The sequence below is a fragment of the Clarias gariepinus genome, chromosome 6, assembly GCF_024256425.1.
Source record: "Clarias gariepinus isolate MV-2021 ecotype Netherlands chromosome 6, CGAR_prim_01v2, whole genome shotgun sequence".
Taxonomy (NCBI): Eukaryota; Metazoa; Chordata; class Actinopteri; order Siluriformes; family Clariidae; genus Clarias; species Clarias gariepinus.
The window spans coordinates 33820059-33842486 of NC_071105.1; the positions used below are offsets into that span (position 1 = coordinate 33820059).

The 22428-nt window shown below is 36.8% G+C and overlaps 1 protein-coding gene across 4 annotated transcripts; it reads right to left on the reverse strand.

Annotated features, from left to right (window-relative positions):
- Nucleotides 1-52: 52 nt before the first annotated feature.
- LOC128526817 (target of Myb1 membrane trafficking protein-like) lies at nucleotides 53-22428 on the reverse strand. Of its 4 annotated transcripts, none has more exons than XM_053498977.1 (16): nucleotides 22265-22428; nucleotides 16368-16452; nucleotides 16120-16198; nucleotides 15331-15480; nucleotides 15044-15178; nucleotides 14313-14453; nucleotides 14066-14182; nucleotides 13706-13839; nucleotides 12609-12651; nucleotides 12350-12443; nucleotides 12172-12247; nucleotides 10398-10473; nucleotides 9658-9726; nucleotides 5913-5972; nucleotides 1935-1980; nucleotides 53-1819 (listed from the first exon to the last, which is right to left on the reverse strand). In XM_053498977.1, the coding sequence occupies exons 1-16, from the start codon at nucleotides 22314-22316 to the stop codon at nucleotides 1680-1682; spliced, it is 1497 nt and encodes a 498-aa protein (XP_053354952.1). In that variant the 5' UTR covers nucleotides 22317-22428; the 3' UTR covers nucleotides 53-1679. The 4 variants fall into 4 exon arrangements, with proteins under 4 accessions (XP_053354952.1, XP_053354951.1, XP_053354950.1 ...); XM_053498976.1 differs by having other exon boundaries at nucleotides 12350-12440; nucleotides 12603-12651; XM_053498975.1 differs by having other exon boundaries at nucleotides 12603-12651.

The following is a 22428-nucleotide window of genomic DNA, read 5'->3' on the forward strand; positions in this document are numbered from 1 at the left end:
GCCAAATAAGAACATCCTGCATTCCTTCAAATCAAATAAAGAGTCAAATATATAGGCAAACAGCAAATTGTTTAATTTTTTTATACATTAATCCAAACATTAAAAAAGATCTGATCATATTAATATTTATTAAGAAACTATCACAGAGTAACAATAAATTTCACTTTACAGCGCAATAAAACTTGCAGTCTACAGATCATTCATGAACTATTTTAAATAGAACTACATCACAGTGTCTCCTATCATATGGACGTTATAGCTCAGAGAGCTGATCAGTAAACACAGTAAGCTAGCTTAGTTACAGTAAGTGATATTAGAACAAGACAAACTAGGCAAGCGGGTAAGTGCTTTAGCAGTGTGACAGAAATAGAATAGCAACTGTATCGTTACACATTTAAAAAAAAAAAAGCTGCGGTGGTCCTACAGTTATTGGGCTCTTATACATTACAGTATGTGCACACGACATCATTTTTTTAAAGGTACACTATTAAACTGTAATTTGAGAGTATATGTTTACGCGAGAGTGCGTAATGCTCTTGTAATGCTTTCTGACTGGGTGACCATATTTTCAGAAGAATTTTTGGATTCCCTTTTCCTGTTTTTTTTAACAATGTGTCATATTGTGAAAAAGTATGATATTTATCTGGCAGCACAGTGGCGTATTGGTTAGCACTGTGGCCTCACACCTCCAAGGTCGAGGGTTTGATTCTTGCCTTGGGTCTGTGTGTGTGGAGATTGCATGTTCTTTCTGTGCTTGGTGTGTTCCCTCCCATAGTCCAGATACATGCAGATTAGATTAATTGATATCCATAAATTGTTTGTTGCCCCTGGGATGGATTGGCACCTTGTCCAAGGTGTTTCTCACCTTATTCCCCAAGTCTCCTGGGATTATTATTATTATTTATTATTTTATTTGTAGAGAATCTCATAGTAATGCCAATCTGTTTTTCTTTCTTAAAAAAATAAAAAAATAATAGTCAGTCCTGATTAGTACTTTAATATTTTATAAATGTTTGTATAGCTAGATCGCTTTATTTGCAAAGTAATAAACCCACAACCTTTGACACTAGATACTGTATTTTTGCGCAAAAAAAAAAAGAAGAAAAAAAAAGAGATTTCCCCTCTCAGTCGAACAAGTACACACCTGAAATATTGTGGGAAAAGAGAGAACTGAAAATTGTTACAATTGTGAAAACAGCTAGCGCAAGCTACATATTATATTCTACATATTATGAGGTACTTCTTGTGGTTACTGCAACATTGGCACTAACTTATGCTCTTTGCATATGCACATACGGACTTTACAGATAAAACGTACCATGTATGTAAACAAAGATTGTGGGATTTAAGTAAGATATAGTGTACAATCTACGAGAAATCTATGATCAGGATTAATTAAGTTGTTTGACAAAACATGTAAACAGCCCCTGCTGGTAAGTAAAAAAAAAAAAAAGTAAATTGTGTATTTAAATACAATGAAGCAGACACAAAACACGTAGCCTTTTCTTCAATTTCCTTCCTACAATTAAGCTGTGTCACTGGAAAAATCAGAAAGTGTAATAAAAAGGGCACGGTACACATAGCAGCGATGTACAAAAAGCTACAAGGCAGTTCACACTTCTGAGCAGTGCATTTCGTGCTGTCTGTTACTCTGTTCTTCCTTCGTTAATCTAAGCATGTCACAGAGTGAAAAGCTGATCCTGAGGGCTCTCTTGTTTTGACACTGATGGACAAGGGTTCAGAGGGGCCAAGGAGCTGTTCTGCACAGAAGGAAGGTGTTCTACTGCTTTCGCCCTCTGCGCTAGAAACTTGTTGAAAGCTGTCAAAAAGACACCAAGGCTTAGTTACGAAAGAAATAAATCAGAAATGTGCATGTTAGAGAAAGAGAGAGCTAGAAAGTAAGACTAAGAGCAAGGAAAAGATTGAGAGCTTACCTTCGCTGGTAACACCCTCTTCATCATCATCATCGAACTCATCATACTGGAAGAAAAATTTAACAATCATTATAAAATCTCACTGGTTCTATCTCACAATATGTCTTGACAAAATTAGGGAGGCAACTAAGCAGTATGTTATTCTTAGATTTTTGATTGTGTAGAACAGCAGAACACATTGAGAGTTCAAACTAGGAGGAAAAATAAATATTAGATAAATATTAAAAAGAAACAATAAATAAGAAGAAACATTTTGTTTTAAGGGGCGGACAGGGGTCTTTGATTAAGACTGTAGTGGGATCATGGAGAACTTAACAAAATAAGTCACATAAGTGGGAAATGTAGACTCTTATACAGGAATATGTGAGATATGAAGCTCACAGGACAGACAAAGACTATATTTGTGACGCTGTAGCAATAAATTATTTACAGTAACTTCCTGGTCAGGGTCATAACATTTTACAAAAGGCCACTAAATTGATTACATTTTAAAACTAAATTCCATATAACCAACTAAGATATCACAGGAATGTACAAACCACAACAGTACGTTTGTAAGTGGAACTTAAATCTCTAGAGCTTTAGTTATGAACCCGAGGTTAACAAAGTGTCAGAGGCAGCATTCACACAGGAAAATATTATATTACATCATACATCCTATAAGTATATATTTATATTATAAAACTATTATGCACTTGGTTTGTTTACAAACATAACCTTTACAATGTTCTTTCTAAGAAATCCACCGGCTTGTGTTACTTATTATGATCTCCAGATGGCGCCAACACACTGAACCCATGCTCTTCCTAGGGCTCTACACAACTACAAGTGGAGTTAAAATGTAAAAAAAAAAATATAAATATATATATATATATATATATTAGGGTTAGGCACACAAATACATAAATAAAGATTAACCAGTGCCTCCTGGTTTGATTTAAAGCCCACCCATATTATGCAAAAATCCCTTATTAGTTATTTTTAGATATTGCAGATGTGTCTCCAGTGTGCTTGGACCAAAAAAAAAATTCTTTACTTTGTGTCTATTTATCATTTTTGTCTTGACCAGGAGTGGTGGATCTAGAAATTTTTTTGCCAGGGTGGCATGAGCCGGTTTATAATGCAGAATGTATATACATTACTGTACAAAAGTCTTAAACACCATATTATATGCTGTACCAATTTTGTTATATACCGTATGTACATCATGTCTGCATAATTAGGTACAAAATCATTTAGTATTTCCATAAATAAATAACATTACAGGAGAATATATGCATGGCTGTAAAGAAAAAAATATAGTACAAGACAGACCAGTTTTCAGATGAAAACAAAAAACCTAATGTTTTTTGCTCCTGGGATTGGCATAAAAATAGAAAATAGAAAAATAGAAAGGAGCGAGTGTGACAAAGTTACCAGAAGAACTCATTTTCCAGCAAGTTCAGTAAAATGCTAGTTCATTACTATATATTTTTTTCTTACAGCCATGCATACATTCTCCTGTAATGTTATTTATTTATGGAAATACTAAATGATTTTGTACCTAATTATGCAGACATGATGTACATATATAACAAAATTGGTACAGCATACCATCTTTGGTGCCTAAGACTTATGTACAGTACTGTATGTATGTATGAATGGGTAAATATCAATATTTTATATAAGTAACTAATATTAAAAATATTGTGGATTTAAATATAAAATGTTAGTTTACTTAGTGCACTTTTTACCTAGTACGTTTCCGAATTGGGATTTATATGAACAGAAAATAAAATCATAGCATAAGGCATAACAGGAACTACAGCAGAATCATCCGTCTCCCTGTCTCCACCTGTCTCACCATCAACCCTGCTTCTGTCCCTCGCTATTATTCATCTGCACTCTCATCTTCATCTCCAGTGTTCATTTCTACTCCTTTCTCTTCTCTCATTTCCACATTTCTTTCCTCCGTGTCCTTCTCTGTCACTCCTGGTCGCTCCTGCCCACTCACTCCTCCTTTTATGTTTTTCTTCTACTGCCCATACTTTGCCTTTTCTGGCAAAAAAAATTGTTTGCCATATTTTAAATAAAAGTTTCTCAAACCTGGTCATAGAGGACACACTTCAATTCAGAAAAGGCTGTTAATTAGCTCGTTAGTTAAATCAGGTGTGTTGGGAGCTGAGAACACACTAAAATTGTACAGGATAGCTCATCCTCCAGGACCAGGGTTGGGAATCACAGTTTTAAACCATATTTTTAGTTCCTTTTCATTCCTTAATTTCCTTTTTACTACTGTGACCTACCGCAATGACAATATTTAAGAGTCTCATGGTTCACACCTACATATTTCATTAACCTAATGTGGATAAAACATTACAATAAAACTATAAGATAAATAAAGATGTGCCACAGAGTGATTGTGGTGGCACCTGATGTGAATATGTCTAGGTAGTCTGTCGTCTATTGCAGTGACTCAGAGGGAGCTATAAATTATAAGTAGAGCAATGGGGCAAGAGAGTCTCCATGCCCCCACTTCTACTCCTCCCCCTTTGTAGATCCACCCCCTGAAGAATGCTTAAACAAGCCAATCAGATTTTCCCCATAAAGTATTGATAATAAAATTGATCTGTAAAAATTGTTGCTTAAATGAAAGGATTCCATGCCAAATATAGGGTTTTCCCCCCAAATTGCTAACATCGGTGGTTTTGTTTAAATGCTCCAAATTAGACACACACCTTATAAATAATACAAACTATAGTTTATTCAGTTAAAATTGCTTTTGTAATCTGCCTAATAATTTTTGTTAACACACATACCATTAAATTCCAGGGCTGTCTCAGTGCTTTGCATGAGCGATTGTTTTTTGTTAAAAGCTTAAAAAGCAAATAGTCGGTAGTGTCCGTAACCATGTCAAAATCATGTTGCAATAATAATAATAATAATGCAATTTTGCATTTTAAAATAATACACTTTTTCAGGTTTGTCTTTTTATGTAGAATCTAAATTGGCCAAGTTTCATCTGAATGACAAATTTAAAGATATGAATTGAAAAATGTTACGGACACTACAGACATACTGTAAAAGGGCATACAAATCTGTTCAGCAAATGTGTTTTATTTTAACTGATAAAATATAAATGTGTATGCATATTTACAAAAAACAAAGCATGGATGAGGAGATAAGAAGCAATAAGTATTAAGAAACATGGTGTTATATATTATGCTATCTGAAAATTAGATTTTTCACCTAGGTGAGACATTTAGCACAGACATTATATTTCGGCTGAGAGTTTGAGGTATAAATAGGCATTATCTGTGTGCTATTTCGGCTGGTGCATTAACACATAGACTTTGAGAGACCTGTAATAACTTCAGAGGTATTTCCTTTAAAGGGCAAGATTCAAATGTCATTTAGAAAATATAACCATGTTGGATGAGGTTATTTATCATGCATCCTGTGCTCTTTATTTTACCCTAGGGCATGCAAACCTTTGTAATTGCATTAGGTTAAAGTTGATCTGACACTGAAGTCATGATTGTGAATAAATTGTGTTTGTTTAGTGACTTCTTATTTGTGTTTTCCTTTTTTTTAATTGCCAGTCTTTATTAATTTACATTTATGTCATACGAGCTAACTGTAGGCAGGTGTGCCATACCATACCGGTCTCTAGCATGTAATAACATCATTCTAATATAATGTAGTAATTTAGTTATACAGTACATGTAGTTAGTAAATAGTAATTTATTTTTATGATTGCCTGGAGGTGTGTGTGTGTGTGTGTGTGTGTGTGTGTATTGTCAGAACACACCGTTTAAGAGTGTAAAGGAGTAGACAGCTAGTAATCTGAAACAGTTCATGGGCTAGTGTTAGATTTAAAATAGGCTACAGCCACTACTGGCTGTTCAAGAGACTGCAGAAGACAAACAACACGACTGCTTTGACTGTAATTCAAGTAATTCAAGCAGGGAAAGGAAAAAAAATAAGATTGGGAATTACCGTTTCTGTAGATAACCACTTCTCAATGTCAGCCATAGCAGCGCTCTGTGGAGCTGGTGCCTGGGAGAAAAAAACACACACACACACACACACACAAATCTATAATAATACGTCTTGACAAAATGTATCATTTGTGATATATTTTATACTGTATATAAAATGAATTTCTGACAAACAGTATGACATTCATCATATTTTAACGTTTCATGCAAATCACTAAAAGCACACCGTTTACTGATTCTTTCCACACCACCATGCAAGCACGGAAACAATCATGCACTATCGTCTCTCTAGGAAAAAATTCTTTCTGTGAAACCTCTCCCATTTCTGATGTAATATCTCGAGCATTGTAGCGAGTCTCTGTTTTGATGTGCTACTCATTTGCACTATGGAGCACATGCTTCACCTACAGAACAGAGCTACTGAGCTCTCTTTCCCTTAAAAGGAAAATAGTCTGATAAATCTTTCAAGACATGGAGTCGATTTGGGTTTTTATTTTTAGACAGACAGACAGAGTACTTTATTAATCACAAAGGAAAATGATATTGTTACAGCAGCCAGTTCACAGATTATACAACAACATATACAGTGGGGGAAATAAGTATTTGATCCCCTGCAGATTTTCTAAGTTTGCCCACTTACAAAGAAGTGAAGGGTCTATAGTTTTTATCATAGGTTTATGGTAAAGGATTGAGACAGAATATCAACCATAAATCCAGAAAAAGCACATGATACAACTGTTATGAATTAATTTGCATAAGTATTTGATCCCCTACCAACCAACAATAATTCTGCCTTTCACAGACTGGTTATGTGCTCTCGTGGTACACATATTAATTTAAAAAGTGGTTTACAATTTACAATGTAGTATGTGTATAAAAGCCTCCTGTCCACAAAATCTCTATCTTTCATTCAAACCTTACCAGCATCGGCAAGACCAAAGAGCTGTCAAAGCAAGACAGGAACAAGATTTTAGACCAGCACAAGGCTGGAATGGGCTACAAGACCTTCAGCTAGAAGCTTGGTGAGAAGGAGACAACTGCTGGAGTGATTATTTACAAATGGAAGAATAATGAAAGACTAAGAATAATCATGAGAAAAATGAGGGACCAGCCCAGGACTACACGGGAGGAGCTTGTGAATGATCTCAAGGCATTCGGGAGCACAGTCACCAAACAAACCATTGGTAACACAATACGCCTGCATGGATTGAAATCCTTCAGCGCAGCAAGGCTTCCCCTCCTCAAGAAGACACATGTACAGACCCGTCTGAGGTTTGCCAATGAACAGAGAAAGATTGGGATAACCTGCTCAGATGAGACCAAAATTTACCTCTTTGTCATTAACTCGACTTGCTGTCTTCGGAGGAAAAAAAAATGCTGCCTATGACACTAAGAACACCACAGTCCCTACAGTCAAGCACAGAGGTGAAAACATTATGCTTTGGGTCTGTTTCCCTGCTAAAGGCACAGATTGACTTTGCTGCACTGAGGGGCAATGGATAAGCCATGTGTTGTAAAATTTTGGATGAGAACCTTCTGAAGATCTTCCAGCATAAAAATGACCCTAAAAATACTGCCAAGGCAACTAAGGAGTGGCTCAAGAATAAGCGCATTAAGGTCATGGAGTGGTCTAGCCAGTCTTCAGACCTTAATCCAATAGAAAATTCACAGAGAGAGCTGTAACTTCGAGTTGCCAAGCAACAGGCAAGAAACCTTAACCATTAGAGAAAATCTGTAAAGAATAGTGGATCAAAATAGATCCCAAGATGTGTGCAAATCTGGTAAACAACTACAAGAAACGTCTTCCCACTGTGCTTTCCAGCAAGGATTTCTCTACCAAGTAATAAGTCATGTTTTGCTTGAAATACAACTTAATTCAAAACATTTGTATCATGTGCTTTTTCTGGATTTTTGGTTGATATTCTGTCTCAATCCTTTACTATAAACCTATGATAAAAATTATAGACCCTTTACTTCTTTGTAAGTGGGCATTTTAAAAAATCTGTAGGGGATCAAATACATATTTCCCCCACTGTAAGCAACAAGGTGAAGAAGACTATTAAGGCCAGGCTAAAATTTAAAATTCACAACAAGAAAGCGGGTAACGTTCACAAAGTTTACATCATCCACTGATGTAAGTACTATTGTCAGGCTATCAACAGCAGCAGCTCCCATGTTGCATACAAACATTGCTAATGAGAACTACAGCTCCCAGTACACACTGGGGTCAGGGGAGGCTCAGAGGGTTAAGGAACTGGGTTACCGATCTAAAGGTTGGCGGTTCAAGCCCCAGCTCCACCAGGCTGCCATTGTTGGGCCCTTGAGAAAGGCCCTTGACTCAATCTGCTCCAGTGGCACGATACTGTATCATGGTTGACCCTGTGCTCTGACCGCGGCTACACTGGGATATGTGAAGAAAGAATTTCAATGTGCCATTATATGTCGCACATACATGTGACATATAATGGAGGGTTGAAGGGGAATTCAACCCAGGGTGCCATACATGCCAGAGACAACACACACACATCAAAAGGTAACTGGTGCTTAGCACTTACATATGCTTTTTAAACATCCCATTTTAGATCTACTTCACCATTGCTGTTATAATGACCTCGGCCATTCTGCCAAGCCATTCCAGTAGATTTCCAAGTGTGGGTGTGGGATTGTGCCCATTTAGCCATAAAAGCATTAGTGACATGAAACCCTGGATTTTAGGCAAAGACACCTCTTGTGGAGTCTGCATTCCACTTAATCCCAAAAGTGCTCCAAGTGGTTAAGGATTAGGCTCTGTGAAAAATCCACTCAAGTTCTTTCGTACCAATTTGTCTTCATAGAGCTTGTTTTGTGCACGGGGCATTGTCTTCTGCCATATGTGAACGTAATTATCGTGGTGGAACAGGTTTGGGCTTACATGCTTCGTTTCAGTGAAGGGAAATACGCTGCCTGCCCCCAAAAAAGTCACAACCTTTACGATTTCATTGTCACTTTTTGCTTTGATTATCACACACAGTGTGGTGTTCATGTGCGAAAATGATTCCTCATGCTCTTAGAGAAAAAAAAAATCCATTGATGTGATAACCTGGACATCCAACATTTTTTGCCAAATAAAATTGTTGAGCGTAGACCTGACCAGCTGAAGAAACCCCAGATTATAACACTGTCTCCAGAGGCATCGCTTTATGCACTTCCCTTTCTCCCCCCCGACACGCCCATCACTTCGGTATAGGGTCAATCTGGACTCATCAGACGACATGACCTCTTCCAATTGCTCTAAAGTCCAAACTTTATACTCCCTAGCAAATCTTTTTTTTGGATTAGTGTCTCCAACAAGTGCATGCGTAAACATAGTTATGGTTTTAACTGCTGATTTTTTTTTACCATGCAGCTTCACCGAGTGTTTAAGTAATCTTCATTCATGATTTCTTTCTCTCCATCTCTTCAGCACCATCTCTTCAGTGTTGAAGGGTTCTCCAGTAAGTTTTTCTTTTATGCAGCCCAATAATTTTACCCTCTCAAAATGGCAGCTTTTTTTTTTTCTTTTTCCCCAGACAGTGTATAATTGCATATAATTGCTATAGCATTGTATACAAATGCATTGTATACAATTGTGTCCTTCCATTTTGTGGCAACAGTTTTGGAAAAAAACAACACATATGGATGTTTTGATCCGGTGTCCATCATCCATTGGCTAGAAAGAGTATATAGAAAGAGCATGCATACGAAATCGCATCTTTGAAACCCACCAGTGCCTCACTGTATATCCACTGAGACTGACGAGTCCATTCACCTGCCTCATTCTTCGCACACTCATGCTGGCACAAACACAAACACTGGGTTAGTATGTTAGTATATCACTAAAGAGCTATGCATAAAGTATGCACAGAAATAAATTTTTTTTTTTTCGAATTCTGACTTACTACTGTAAGTGACAACTACTGAAACTATTTATTCATTTAGCTAACAAACATCCTGCACCCAAAAGCAGCAAACAATATACATACTGTATTTGCTCCACGAAACAATTTAAAAAGGAAGGATATACTATAAAGTTAGAAAACTGTGTTTTGTTAAACACTCAACTTTGACAGACTTTGTAGAAACAGTTATCTTAGTTTTTAAATAATGAACTATCGTGTTGATTTATCTTTATATACTTTACTGGAGTTATTTACAGGTAAACATTACAGCTGTCAGCTTTCAGAAACCTTTTTTATTATGAGAAAAAGTATGTGTTAGACACAATGGATTTCACACTTGTCTATTATAAATGTATATATAGGGGTAAGTACTAGGTATTGAGCAGACATCCACTGACAGTCAATAGAATAAAAAATAAATACAAATAGTCAGAGAGCTTTTCAGGAAGACAGACTAGAAACACTCAATATGTTTTAAAACACCTCTCACATTTCTGCTAAACGTGAGGGAGAAGAAATTTGTATTTTTAATATAAATAATATAGACAGAATGTTATTTAACTTACGCCTGCTGTGACCTGGAGCCGAGTGTCCAGCGCTTCTGCTAGGCCCTCTACTGCACCAGGGTCCTCGTATTTAACACTACACACACAAGAATGTGAGAATGCAGGTGCATGAACATAAACACACACACACACACACACACTCAAATACATACACAAACACACAAATCTTCATAGCATGCACATCTCAAGCCTGTATAAGTACAAATCTTTGATTTCTTTGATTTATTTAGCTTAACATACAATCTGGAATCGAGTAGTTAGACATAACAGAAGCTTAGTTTAAATCATGTGCCAGATTCAATAGCTGTATCATAATTGTTCCAAATAAATAAATAAGCATTTTATTAGAAATAATTCTATCCAAGTATAATTTTGGCCTAAAAAACTTACATAGTTTAAACTTGTAAACAAATTCTAACACAAACCTATCCTTGTTTACATAAAAAAAACTAAAATTGGACATTTTAAAACCATATGAAGATATGATGACTCATAGCCATGTTTAACAGATTACAGACGCCAAAAGAAGAAGAAGAAGAATTATTTGTGCTACACTTTTGTCACACAAGAGGGTGTGCTGTGGTCCTGTTGCTCCCGAGTGCTGAAAGCATCACAGCCGTGGTCATAATCTTACAACAGCACGACCTCAAGTGTGATATTGCTTTTGTACAACAATTCCACAAACAGCATTTAAATCATCAAAGGATTATAATTTAATTGTTTATTAAACCTTTTTTTTATTGCTTTGCTTACTGATATCCTTCCACATCTGGCAGAACTAACTAACCGTGACTGGTGAAGCTGGCGATTGACAGCTAGTGTAATTAACAGGGGTGAAAGTAGTTTTAAATTCTTACCGGTACTATGTAGCCAAAAAGTGGGGAGAATAAGCCATGCAGGAGGTGGAGACTCTTGTTTATCCCTTAAGTTTTTCTTTATATTTGCACTTATTCCTCTTTAGAATATCAGCTATGGTAACTTTCAGGTTCTGTTATTAAATCCCAAATAGTTTTAAGGGGTTACAGATGGATTTGAAATTCCATGTGTTAGAAGCTATTTAGCTTTCTAGGTTGTCTTAAGCATAAAACGACTTACAAACAATTATTAAATAGACAAATTGGTCTTTAAAATTACATAGCAATACCAAGTGTGTTTTCTTGCTAAAGTGCTTCCATAACTTTTTTAAAATCTGATATTTGGCATGTAGCTTCTCTCTCCTCGGTACTGCAGTCCATACAGACCTATTTTAATCCACGCTGCGACTGACAGTGTAATTAAAAAGTGTAGAACACTGTGAGTACCTTTACTGTGCATTACCACCGCTCGTGGAAGACCTCTGGTCCAATCAGACTGCTCAGTCGGAACTAACTGTCGTATATAATTACTGTGTAATTACAGGTAGATGAATATTACTGTATGTTTATTTTGCAGTGCTTCTCAGTTCCGTATTAACCCCCAACTCTAGATTTTTTTAGAATATGATTCAAGCATGTAAATGGCAGGGGTGTCAGATCTTATCCAGAAAGGGCCAGTGTGAGTGCTGGATTTTATTCCAATCAAGCAAAAGCCAGACCTGTGAATCTGTTGTAAGTCACGACTGACTAAATTAACAGGTGCATCAGGTGTGTCTTCAGCTGTGCTGAAATGAAAGAACGCACGCACACCCTTTCTGCGTATGATCTGATATCTCTAGTCAAATGATTTATTTTTATCGCAGCATGAACAAAGTTAAATTTACTAGCAAGCTGATGGTGATAATGGTGACTATATTTACCTCCTTCTCTGCTCAGCCAGGGAACTTCCTCTTGTCTGGGCAAACATATCAAATTCTTCATCGTTGCCTCCTGCAGCTAGGAGAGGAGAGAGATCACGAAAATATGAGAGAATATTCACACAATACTGAAACAATTTAAAATACAAAAAAAAAGAAACACTGTAAAGAAACCACAGACCTGAGCTCATTATGGGATTAGATGTAGACTGGGTCACTGGCTGACTGGTTGGTGCTGAAAACTGGCTAAGGTCTATAAGGTCTCCTGAGGCCTGCTTCAATTTACAGAATATCACAATCAATAAATCGTACATATAATATATTATTTCCTGCAAAAGACATTAAACATCATTGTAGCATTAAGGGACCGAATAAATTACAATTTAAATAAGCTTTTAATAATACACGCAGCATCAGAAAAGTTGAAAAATTACATTTACTTGTTCTGTGGTGCTTCTCTGCGTAATGTTTAGACTTTCGAATCTGAAAAAAAGAGATGCCAATGAGATCAAAGCAAGTCTGCATTGTTAAACGATGATGAAAACAAAAATGTTCTCGATTTTGTATGTGAAGAGTTTGACAGCAAACTAAGATAACACACATTTTCATCCTTTTACTTATGTTGGCAAATCTGACACAGAAGGTTGTCTATTACAAAACGCTTACTATGAAAACAGCTATATAACCTTATTTGAAAAGCATTAACGTTCCCTGTTTTGAGCAAATCATAAATCAGATCTGTCTGATGCAACACAACGGCTGCCGTAAGTGGTGTAAATGTGTTCAAAGGGTTTTTGGAGAATGTTGAGGCCAGGAGAAGGAGGTTTACACTTTGTTCGCAGGGCACATATGCACAGAACACACACTGACCCACTTATTTACACACTATGAGCAATTTGGGAACACCAAATGCACTGTGGGAGGAAACTGGAGCACCCGGAGGAAACCCACCAAGCATGGGGAGAACATGCGAACCTCATGCACACAGACCCGAGGCAGCAATCCAACCCTCGACCCTAGAAGTGCGATGCCACAGTGCTAAGCAGAACGCCACCATGCTGCCAGATACTAAACTGCACGGTTAAATTATCACGTACTTAAAACAACTGCAGGATGATTTATCCATTACGACAAATTTGTGGCAGTCACAGAAAATGCGCCCTTATATAACCCAAATAATTTGAACACATTTTTTCAACATATATACTTTTTTTTAAACCCTTGTAGTCCCAAGAACCACGCACAAAATATCCTCTAACAAAAAAAAAAAATGCTTTTCTCAATGGAGTTCTCATATTCCAGACACACTCTCCATATATTTATCAAATTAGGCATGTATCCTACAAGTAATCTGCAGAGATTTCAATCTTTAGCATTTTAATAGCCACTTTTTAGAGTCTCACTTCTCAAACTGTATTTTGTAAGACTAGCCATAACTGCGAGCAACATAAATATCAATGAATGATTCAGTGCATGCTCTAATTGCAGTACTAATGATCCTGTACGTTTCAGTATAGTGTAAATTTGACTGTAGTACCTCTCGTAGAGGATGAAGGCATTGTTAAGATCGTCGTTGGCAGCGAGCAATTCTCCAATCAGCCCTTCCTCACATAGATTGGGGATCAGCTCCAGGATTCGCTTCTGCATGTTCTTACACACTGTGTACAACTGCTGCTCACACACACATATGCACACAGAGAGGGAGAGAAAGCGAGAAGCGAGTCAGAAAACTAGCAGGCTTATGTCTGTTACAGTATATAACCAATTCATGTGTTATTACAGAGAAGGAAAGAAGAGAACAACTGTGGGGTTATGGGTAAGAGAGTAAGCTGTGTGTTGGTCAATGAGCATGTACATGACTCTGATATGAGAAAGTGATGCACGGAATAAAAAATACCTGCAGTAGCTCTGTGTCTGCTGGTGAGCACTCTCCTGGTTTGAGCTGGTTCAGCATATTTGTCATGACCAACAGGTTTCCCTTTACTAGGTCCAAATCTGCCTTTAATTTCTGTTTCTGTTACACACACACACAGAACTCACTAAAACTCAAAAGCTGCAATCATTAACATCAAATAAATAAACTAAGTATAGTTTTAGGGCTGTTATAATTACAGCATGAGGTAGGACATTATTATTTTCAGTACCTGTTCAGGTGAGATATCTGTTGGTGCCCCATTTGTCTGAGAGATACTGTCTGAGGGTAAAGTTTGTGTGCTTGGCACGTTGGACGTGTGTGTTGTGGGTTCTGCAGACGTTTGGGCAGGTGTATAGTTTTCTGCTACGCTCTAGGAGTGGTCACAAACCAGAGAGATTTATTATCCTCAATAAAACAGAACAAAGTACAAATATCAGATCTGTTCCAGTCAGCTGCACTGGAGACTGGAGACTGATTATATTGTGTAACCTACTGAAGCACTAAAATGAATTCTTTTAGCATTACATAGACCAATACAACTTTATTGTCATCGCACAGTACAGGTATAACTCTGCGCAAATTTTGATATTGTGCAACTTAAAAAAGGAAGGATGATATAATGATATGGGCAGTGATTATTACCTACGAGAATAAGGTTAGGGTATTTAAAGGAACCTGCTGAAGCCACAAACAAGCTAACAACATTTGGAAAAATTATGGACTAGCAATGTTCATGGTTCAGAAAAAAAAACACCACATACATTTTCGTTTTTTTTTTTTTTACCACATCCATAATGTTGTAACATCCATCATATTATTTTGCATTCCCTGTTTTATAAAAATCTCAGAATTTTAAAGTGCTCAGGTTTTCTCACTGAAAGGTGCATTTAGCAAAGGTACCGTCCTGTAGCAGGTTAAAGTCCATGGAAGTACAAACGGTCATGTGCAGTTGGGATTTACCCTGATGGGGGTGTGTATAGGCGACAGAGCATCCAGATCAGTCATAGGAAACTCCAGGCCTCTTTTCTTCAGATCATCATACACACACACCACGCCAGATAGGGACGGAGTGTTCCGAAAAGCATCGGCCCATGACTAGGAAAGTGAAACGCAGAGTGGAAAATTGACAGAATGAATGACAAAAATATAATTTAGGCCAATTCCAACTGAGCCAACCTTAAATTCCCATAATCAGTCTAAAATCAAAAACAATGCGCCTTTGTGTTCTGCTAAAATTCGGAACAAACCTGGATGAGGCTTAAGACTCGGTCGTGTAAGACCATAGGGGGATTGTTTTTGGGGAGAATGGATCGGACCAGCACTCCCTCTACAAACTCGCGGGTGCACACGTAGACGTGAAAACGCTGGCCGCAGTTCTTCACACACGTCTCGAGAACCTAAAAAAAAAAAAAAAAAAAACATATTGCATGAAGCCCTTGAGGATAAATTAGTGATATTCATTATTATACAGAGCAACACAACATTTAAGATACAATATTTTTAACATGAATTCCTAAATCAAGTTGAATAAAACATCAAATGATTCTAAAACTCATTCACTCTTTAATCTGGAGACATAATATCAAAAGTTCATAATTTTATACAATATTAAATATGACACATTCAATATAATATTTTCAATATAATATTTAATAAGAATAATCTTAAAATGAATCAAAATAGATTAACTGACATTTACCACTTTATATAATCCTAAATATTAACAACATTTTAATAAACTTTTAATTTAATATAAAACATTAGATGGAATATTGAAATAAAAATATATAATACATAAAATACATTTATACAGTATTAATAATTATTTAGCCAATTTAGAAACCTGTACTGAAGTTCTTCATTTTAAAAGAACAGTCGACATATTTGTAGTTTTTATGAAGGAGTGAAAGAATAAATAAATGAATAAATACAGTAAATATTACGACGACAACCAATACTACTACTACTACTAATAATAATAATAATCATAATAACAATAATAATGATTATATTAATTGTAATTATAATACTCTTACAGTTAGTGCCAGCATGATTTCTCTGAAATTTTTATTTCCCACAATCCGCTTCTTTATGGCTTTCATTGCAGCTTTGGGCCTGTATGCACATGCATTAAAAGAGCATAAATACTCTTATTAACACACAATATTAAACACAACAGAAAAGGTACACTTAAGTGAAATGATAAATGAAAATATGACAATACCAAAACACTTGCAACAATTAAATAAGAAGAATGAATGAACTGAAGTTATTGATGTCATACCCATCATCTGTCTCATTGATAATGTCACAGATTTCCATGTTCATGCCCCAATTCTCACTCTCTAGAGAACCCTTAGTGGCTTTCTCTGCACAAACACACAAATTAAAACAGACAAACAAATCTGAATTTAATTGTTCGCTGAAAATATGCATTAATTTCAAATCTGGTTTCTGCAACATCCTCCAAAGATATTGGGACAGTCTACAGATGTGTGAACATCATTTTGGTTAATAACACTTTTTGAGCATTTAGACACTACAGACACCACTTGGTCAGGTTTAGCTAGTGGGAGTTTCCCCCATTCTTTCATTATGCAGGTTTTCAGTTGTGCACCAAAAATTCTTAATTAAAGCAGTGCATGTGTGAAATTTAAGCAGAATACAGTTTGCCGTTTTCTGCTGTTAAACATAAGGACGTCTATGAAAAAGATGGTGTTTGGATGGCAGCATATGTTGCTCCAAAAAGAACATATTTTCTGCGTTAATGCTGTCTGTCCTCACAGATATGAAGTTTACTGGTTGGCTTTTGGACCTGACACTGATAACAGTCAGACTTTTAGACTTTTCTTTTTCCTCTTTGACACAAAGAACATGACAGCTGTTGTTTCTAAAAACTATTTGCAATGTTGACTCATCCGGGAGTGTTATTGAGGAGTGTCATTGAGGAGTGTTATTGGGGAGTGTTATTCTGAAAGTATTGAATCATTTGCTGGTGCATCTGTTGGCAAATCAGTGAGCCTTGCCCAATTCTTGCTCTAGAAGGACTAGGCCTTTCTTTGACACTCCTTGTATACTATAACATAATTGCTTCACATGTTGTTACTCATCGCCACTATTTTTCTAATTGTCACATTATTATTAGTTTAAATAGTCCTAAAGTCTTTATGTTTTGCATTGCCAATTTCCGTACTGTCCCATTTTTTATTAGAGTGATTTAGGTCAAAGAAGAAGGCTTTGTTCTGATGATTTCTGATGACAAAAATCATGTACTTTAAGGCTAATATGCTCTTGACTAGAATGAATAGTTGTAATTAATAAGCAAGATAAACACACTACTCATACAACAGATAGTTCCAACCAGGTTATCTGACTGGATGAGAGGCATTCCATAATTCATGATGATGATGATAAAGCACAACAGCACTGAAAGCTATATTTATCATTCCTTGTTACAGGTGTTCTAACCATCATTAATTACTCTAATTGACAGTCGCAGTGTGGATAAAAGTAGGCCGGTACACTCTGCAGTACTGGAAAGAGGGGAGAGCACAAAATGAGTTAAAATGTTAGTTAAGTAATGTCACACGAGAGGGGGTGCTGTTGAACATTTCGTGTCCTTAGTAACTTAGTCATTCTGAATCTCTTCTAAACCATTGTTCTGTTCACAGCTAAGGCGAGCTTCAAAGCTTACTATCTTCTCACGCAAAGCTGAATCCCAAATTCCTCTCTAATCCCTGATAAAGAGCACTACTTGGTGTGTGGAACATGGGATTGTGAACTCTACAGAGTGTACTAGCTTTCAATTTTGGGATTTCATCCCAGAACCCCAGAAGTTAGCTGATATTCTAAACCGGAATAAATGAAAATATAGAAGTAAACCTCACAAGTTTCTCAGGACTGTCCAGCACCACCATGATTTATTCTCCTCACCATATAGCTACATAGTAACAGTTATAGTTTAAAGCTACTTTCATCCCTGTTAATTTCACTAACTGACAGTCGCCAGCTTAACGCTAGTTCTGCCAGTCGCAGTAGGATATGTGTTGGCAGATCGAAACTACTGGGTAAATAAACAAACAAATCATAATCTGTTGATGATAAATCCCATTTGCAGAACAGTAATACAAAGCAATATATCTTCAGCACTCGTGCTGCTATTCAGTACGACAGCAACTCCCTCTTGTGTGACATTACTTAACTGACATTTTAGTTAATTTTGTGTGCTCTAGATGAGGGAGTTCCCACCAAGAATAAAAACAGACTCAGAGCAAAATTACAGAGAGACAGAAAACCCATGACCAGATTAAACCCATGACCAGATTAAATGACAGAGAAACACTCCTTCCGTCGCATACTTTGGGCCTATAGAAAAAGTCACTGTGTGTGTGTTTGTGTGTCAGCTCTTGACTGAGACACTTCTTGCAAACTTAATTAAAAAAAAATAAAAAATCAGCATACATCTGGTAAAATATAGCTGAAACCAAAGTTTATTAATTAACTAAATGTAAGGTGAAATTACAGAGGCAGGGTATTGGTGGCTCAAACTGTTTAGGCTTTGGGCTACTTATTGGGAGATTTAGGTTGTATGTCCTGGCACTGCCTAAACTGCCACTGTTAACTGGGCCTTTAACGCTTTAACAGTATTGTCCTGTGCTCTGACCCCAGCTTCCTAACTGAGATATATGAAAAAGATATCCACTGTGCTGTAAGGTGTGTGTGACAAACACAAGTAATCAGTTTTTTACTTTGACTACTTTTCTGACTATTCACAGCAATATACAAAGTCCTCTCTCCACAGAAATCCCAAGACTGCTGGACAATCATCAGCTGATCCCTTGAGGATTCGTTAAGCTTCGAGCGCAGACTGGATTTGACCTTTCTTGCCACTTTGCATGACAAGAAAGTGTGCAACAAAAAACAAGCAGACCTCGTCAACTGTGTTAAACTACAGTAGATGTGTGTACTTTTCACACATCTAATCGTTCTTATTACTTAAATGCAACTAGGGACGTAGACACAAAATTCCAACCTGACAGACGTATGGTACAGTATGATCTCATTTCTGCAGAAATCATTTGCTTCATAACATCTAGCAGAAAAATCCAGTCAGAGAGTTAACAGCACCAACCACGACCAGAAAGATTGATCATATAAAAATCACAGAGATGTCTGTGTGAAGTGGTAAGGAAGTGTAATTTTGATCACATGCTTTAAAACCACAACTGAGACTTAACATGAAAGCTGCTGGCACAACTCCTTTAAACAAATGCCTTATTTGTATTCTTCTGCTGGCCAGTAAAAGCTTGGTCTAAAGACAGATTCTTATTGTATCTTCCAGTTCGACCCATGCTTATGACTGATCATTAGGTTGCTGAGGAGGTTGAGAGAGGGTATGAACGACCATGTGATTCAAACCATCATTTACACAGGTTCCTCCCAGACCAAAACACTACTTCATACTTCACTAAGCCCCACCTACTCCCTAGGAATTTTCATGTGACTGTCAGCTGGCTGTGTGCACATTTTCCCCGAGTGGCTCTGACATGTGAACATTGGGAAGAGTGTGTGAGAAACAGAATGAGGCTGACCTTAAAACTAATAGCAAAACTAAAAAACCGGTACTCATACAGTACAAGTAGAGTTGCATGAGTAATTCTATGTCTAAATCTATTCTGATGAAAAACTACTTTTAATATTTCCTTGTATAAATATATTCTAGATATATTTTAGACAAAATATTGTAAACAGGAACAAAAAGAAAAGCTTAGGCTATAGTCACAAGAGCAGATGGAATTGATCAAACTTTCTGCTAGAGGATGATCTGCTACAGAATTCCTTTAGAGGTGTGTGGAAATGGGTGGGACAGTCCCATGTAAACCTCTGGTGTGACCTCTAGATCTGAAAAGATGTTCAGCTGGTGTTGACAAGACATAAAATGATTATGCAGGAACAACCTTTACTACAGAAGTGCTCAAGCCCTTTGGTATGTGTTAAATTCAGGAAGAGTTAAACAGGTCCAAACTGCAACTCCGAAATGTTACAAGTGTTCTATGAAACGCAACCAAAAACTTAATGTGAAATGTATGCACTGTAAAAATAAGAGTAAAGACCTAAAGTAACTCTTTCTTAGTCTGCGCTCTGCAGCCAAGACTGAACAAAAACTCACTCCTTTCACACTATTCAAAAACACAATTTGTTTACATGGCAGAAAAGATTCATTTGAATAACTCTGTATTGGCCAGGGCCTGAAATTACCATACAGAACAAATAAAAGCGTCATGTGAGGTATATTTAAATCCCTCGCAATGTGTGATTGCATTATGAGGAAATCATGCTGTAAATTGGAAGAAAAAGAAGAATTCTCAACTGGAATCCTACAGAAATTTCCAAAAAAAATATATATATATTCCTTTGAACAACTCACAAAGAGGAAATAATGTAATTTCTTTTCATATTCCATTTTAATTTGTGTCAAAGGAGAAAGTTTCTGAGTGCAAATTAAAAGACTACATGTGTTCAGTATATATTTTCTTTAAGTTAGCGCCAGATCTGGATCCTGACCTTGGAACCTTGGGTATAAGGTTCAAATACATCCTTGATAACAGGGAATCATGCACAAATACATTAACAGCTCATGGCAATTTGGAGACACCAATCGCACCATGCCCATGAACAACTCTCTATCCACCACCCCCACCCCTTCTCCTCTCTCCCCCACTGACCAAAATCCACATTACTGTATGTTGGCTCTCAGTTCTTGAGTAGTATGCACCCACTTGTTTTGTGAGCTACCATTAAACGCAAGAGAAGAATTCCTTCAGACTACGCCTGGTATTATCGAAATTTCCCCCAACAAAAAAATATCTTGTATGCCTTCCTACTTTTTCAGCTATGGCTGTTTATGTCTGAGGATAAGATTAGCACATGCTACTGTACATGCATGATTTCTGGAGAGGCCGACAGCACTGATGAGGTCACATCTAAACAGTGATGAACTTCCGTTCTCAAGTATGACTGGCTTCCATATCTGTTTTGATTCATGCCCCAGTACGCTGTATCTTTCTCGAGACCACCTCTTCCAGTGGTGGTTCGATGATTCCAATGTTCACTGATCAAAATGAACCAGACTTTGGGATCAATTGTTTTTGGAAACAATCCCAGGGAACTAATGTGAAAATTTCCTAAAACTATTCAACAAACAATAACCTGAGCCAATGATAAAACTAAGGAATGCGTCACCGAGATGTCAGAGTTGGACTGGCAAGGCTTTTTTTTTTTGTTACATGTGGTATTTGCCACCCATGCGGCTATGACTTTGGGATGAAATGATAATCGGGTCCTGAGATGAACAATTTGTCCTAACGCCACAGATGTTTAAAGCTTGGCTCTCAGTATAAAGATATAGTTGAGGCATATTTGTTGTCATCTCGCAGCATGCTGAATTTTTGATTGTTGAATTCAGTCAGGTGGTGTTGAAGTTTCTTTCTGAAGGATTTATAACAATTGACACAATGCATGTAACTGTGAATTTGGTGAAAATACACGCTTTGGAGATTTCTGAGACTTTTCGGGAAGGAGTCTCCAGTTTCAGCGCTTCGAAATACCCCGGCTTAAGGCTTTAAATCGATTTGCGACACAGGAAGGTTTCCAAGGTGAAAGACTTTCTCAGTTTCTCAATAAATTACAGCACTTCTTATGAACAAAACATAAATAGTAGTGGTGTTTTCAGTTCCCTAATTATAAAAACACAGCTGTGACTTTACCAAACAACAAAGATTTAAAAAAAAAAGGGAAAAAATAACATGCAAACATTACATGTTAAAGTAATTTATATATATTATTCTCCAAAAAAGCACATTTAAATATAACATTACAATAACTAGTGTGTAAGGCTACACCTTTGATCTGCTATCACAAGCTTTCATTTTGTCGACGCTTAAAAAACTTCAAAGAATAGAGAGAAATTTAAACTGGAGTATTAATAAGAAAACAATAACAATGTAGCTATACATTAAAGAGTCATGTATTAGTCAGGGAAGGTCACCACACCGGGAACTGAAACGTTACGTCTTTTAACTTTTCAGTTTCTGTAAAGCGACAGTTCACTTGCAGGAAGTTCAATATGTTTTTTGTTTGTTTGTTTTAAAGTAACAACACTAACAAAAATAATACACTCACGGATAAGCTGTCCGACAGGAGAGGAGAACGGGTTGCCCATAAGAAAATCCATTTTTACTTCAATATTATATATTAATATCACACACGCATGCACTTGTATTTATTTTCGCGTTGCGCTCTTATTCCTGCCGGTTTGAACAGCGCTGGAGAAGCGCGTTCACGTC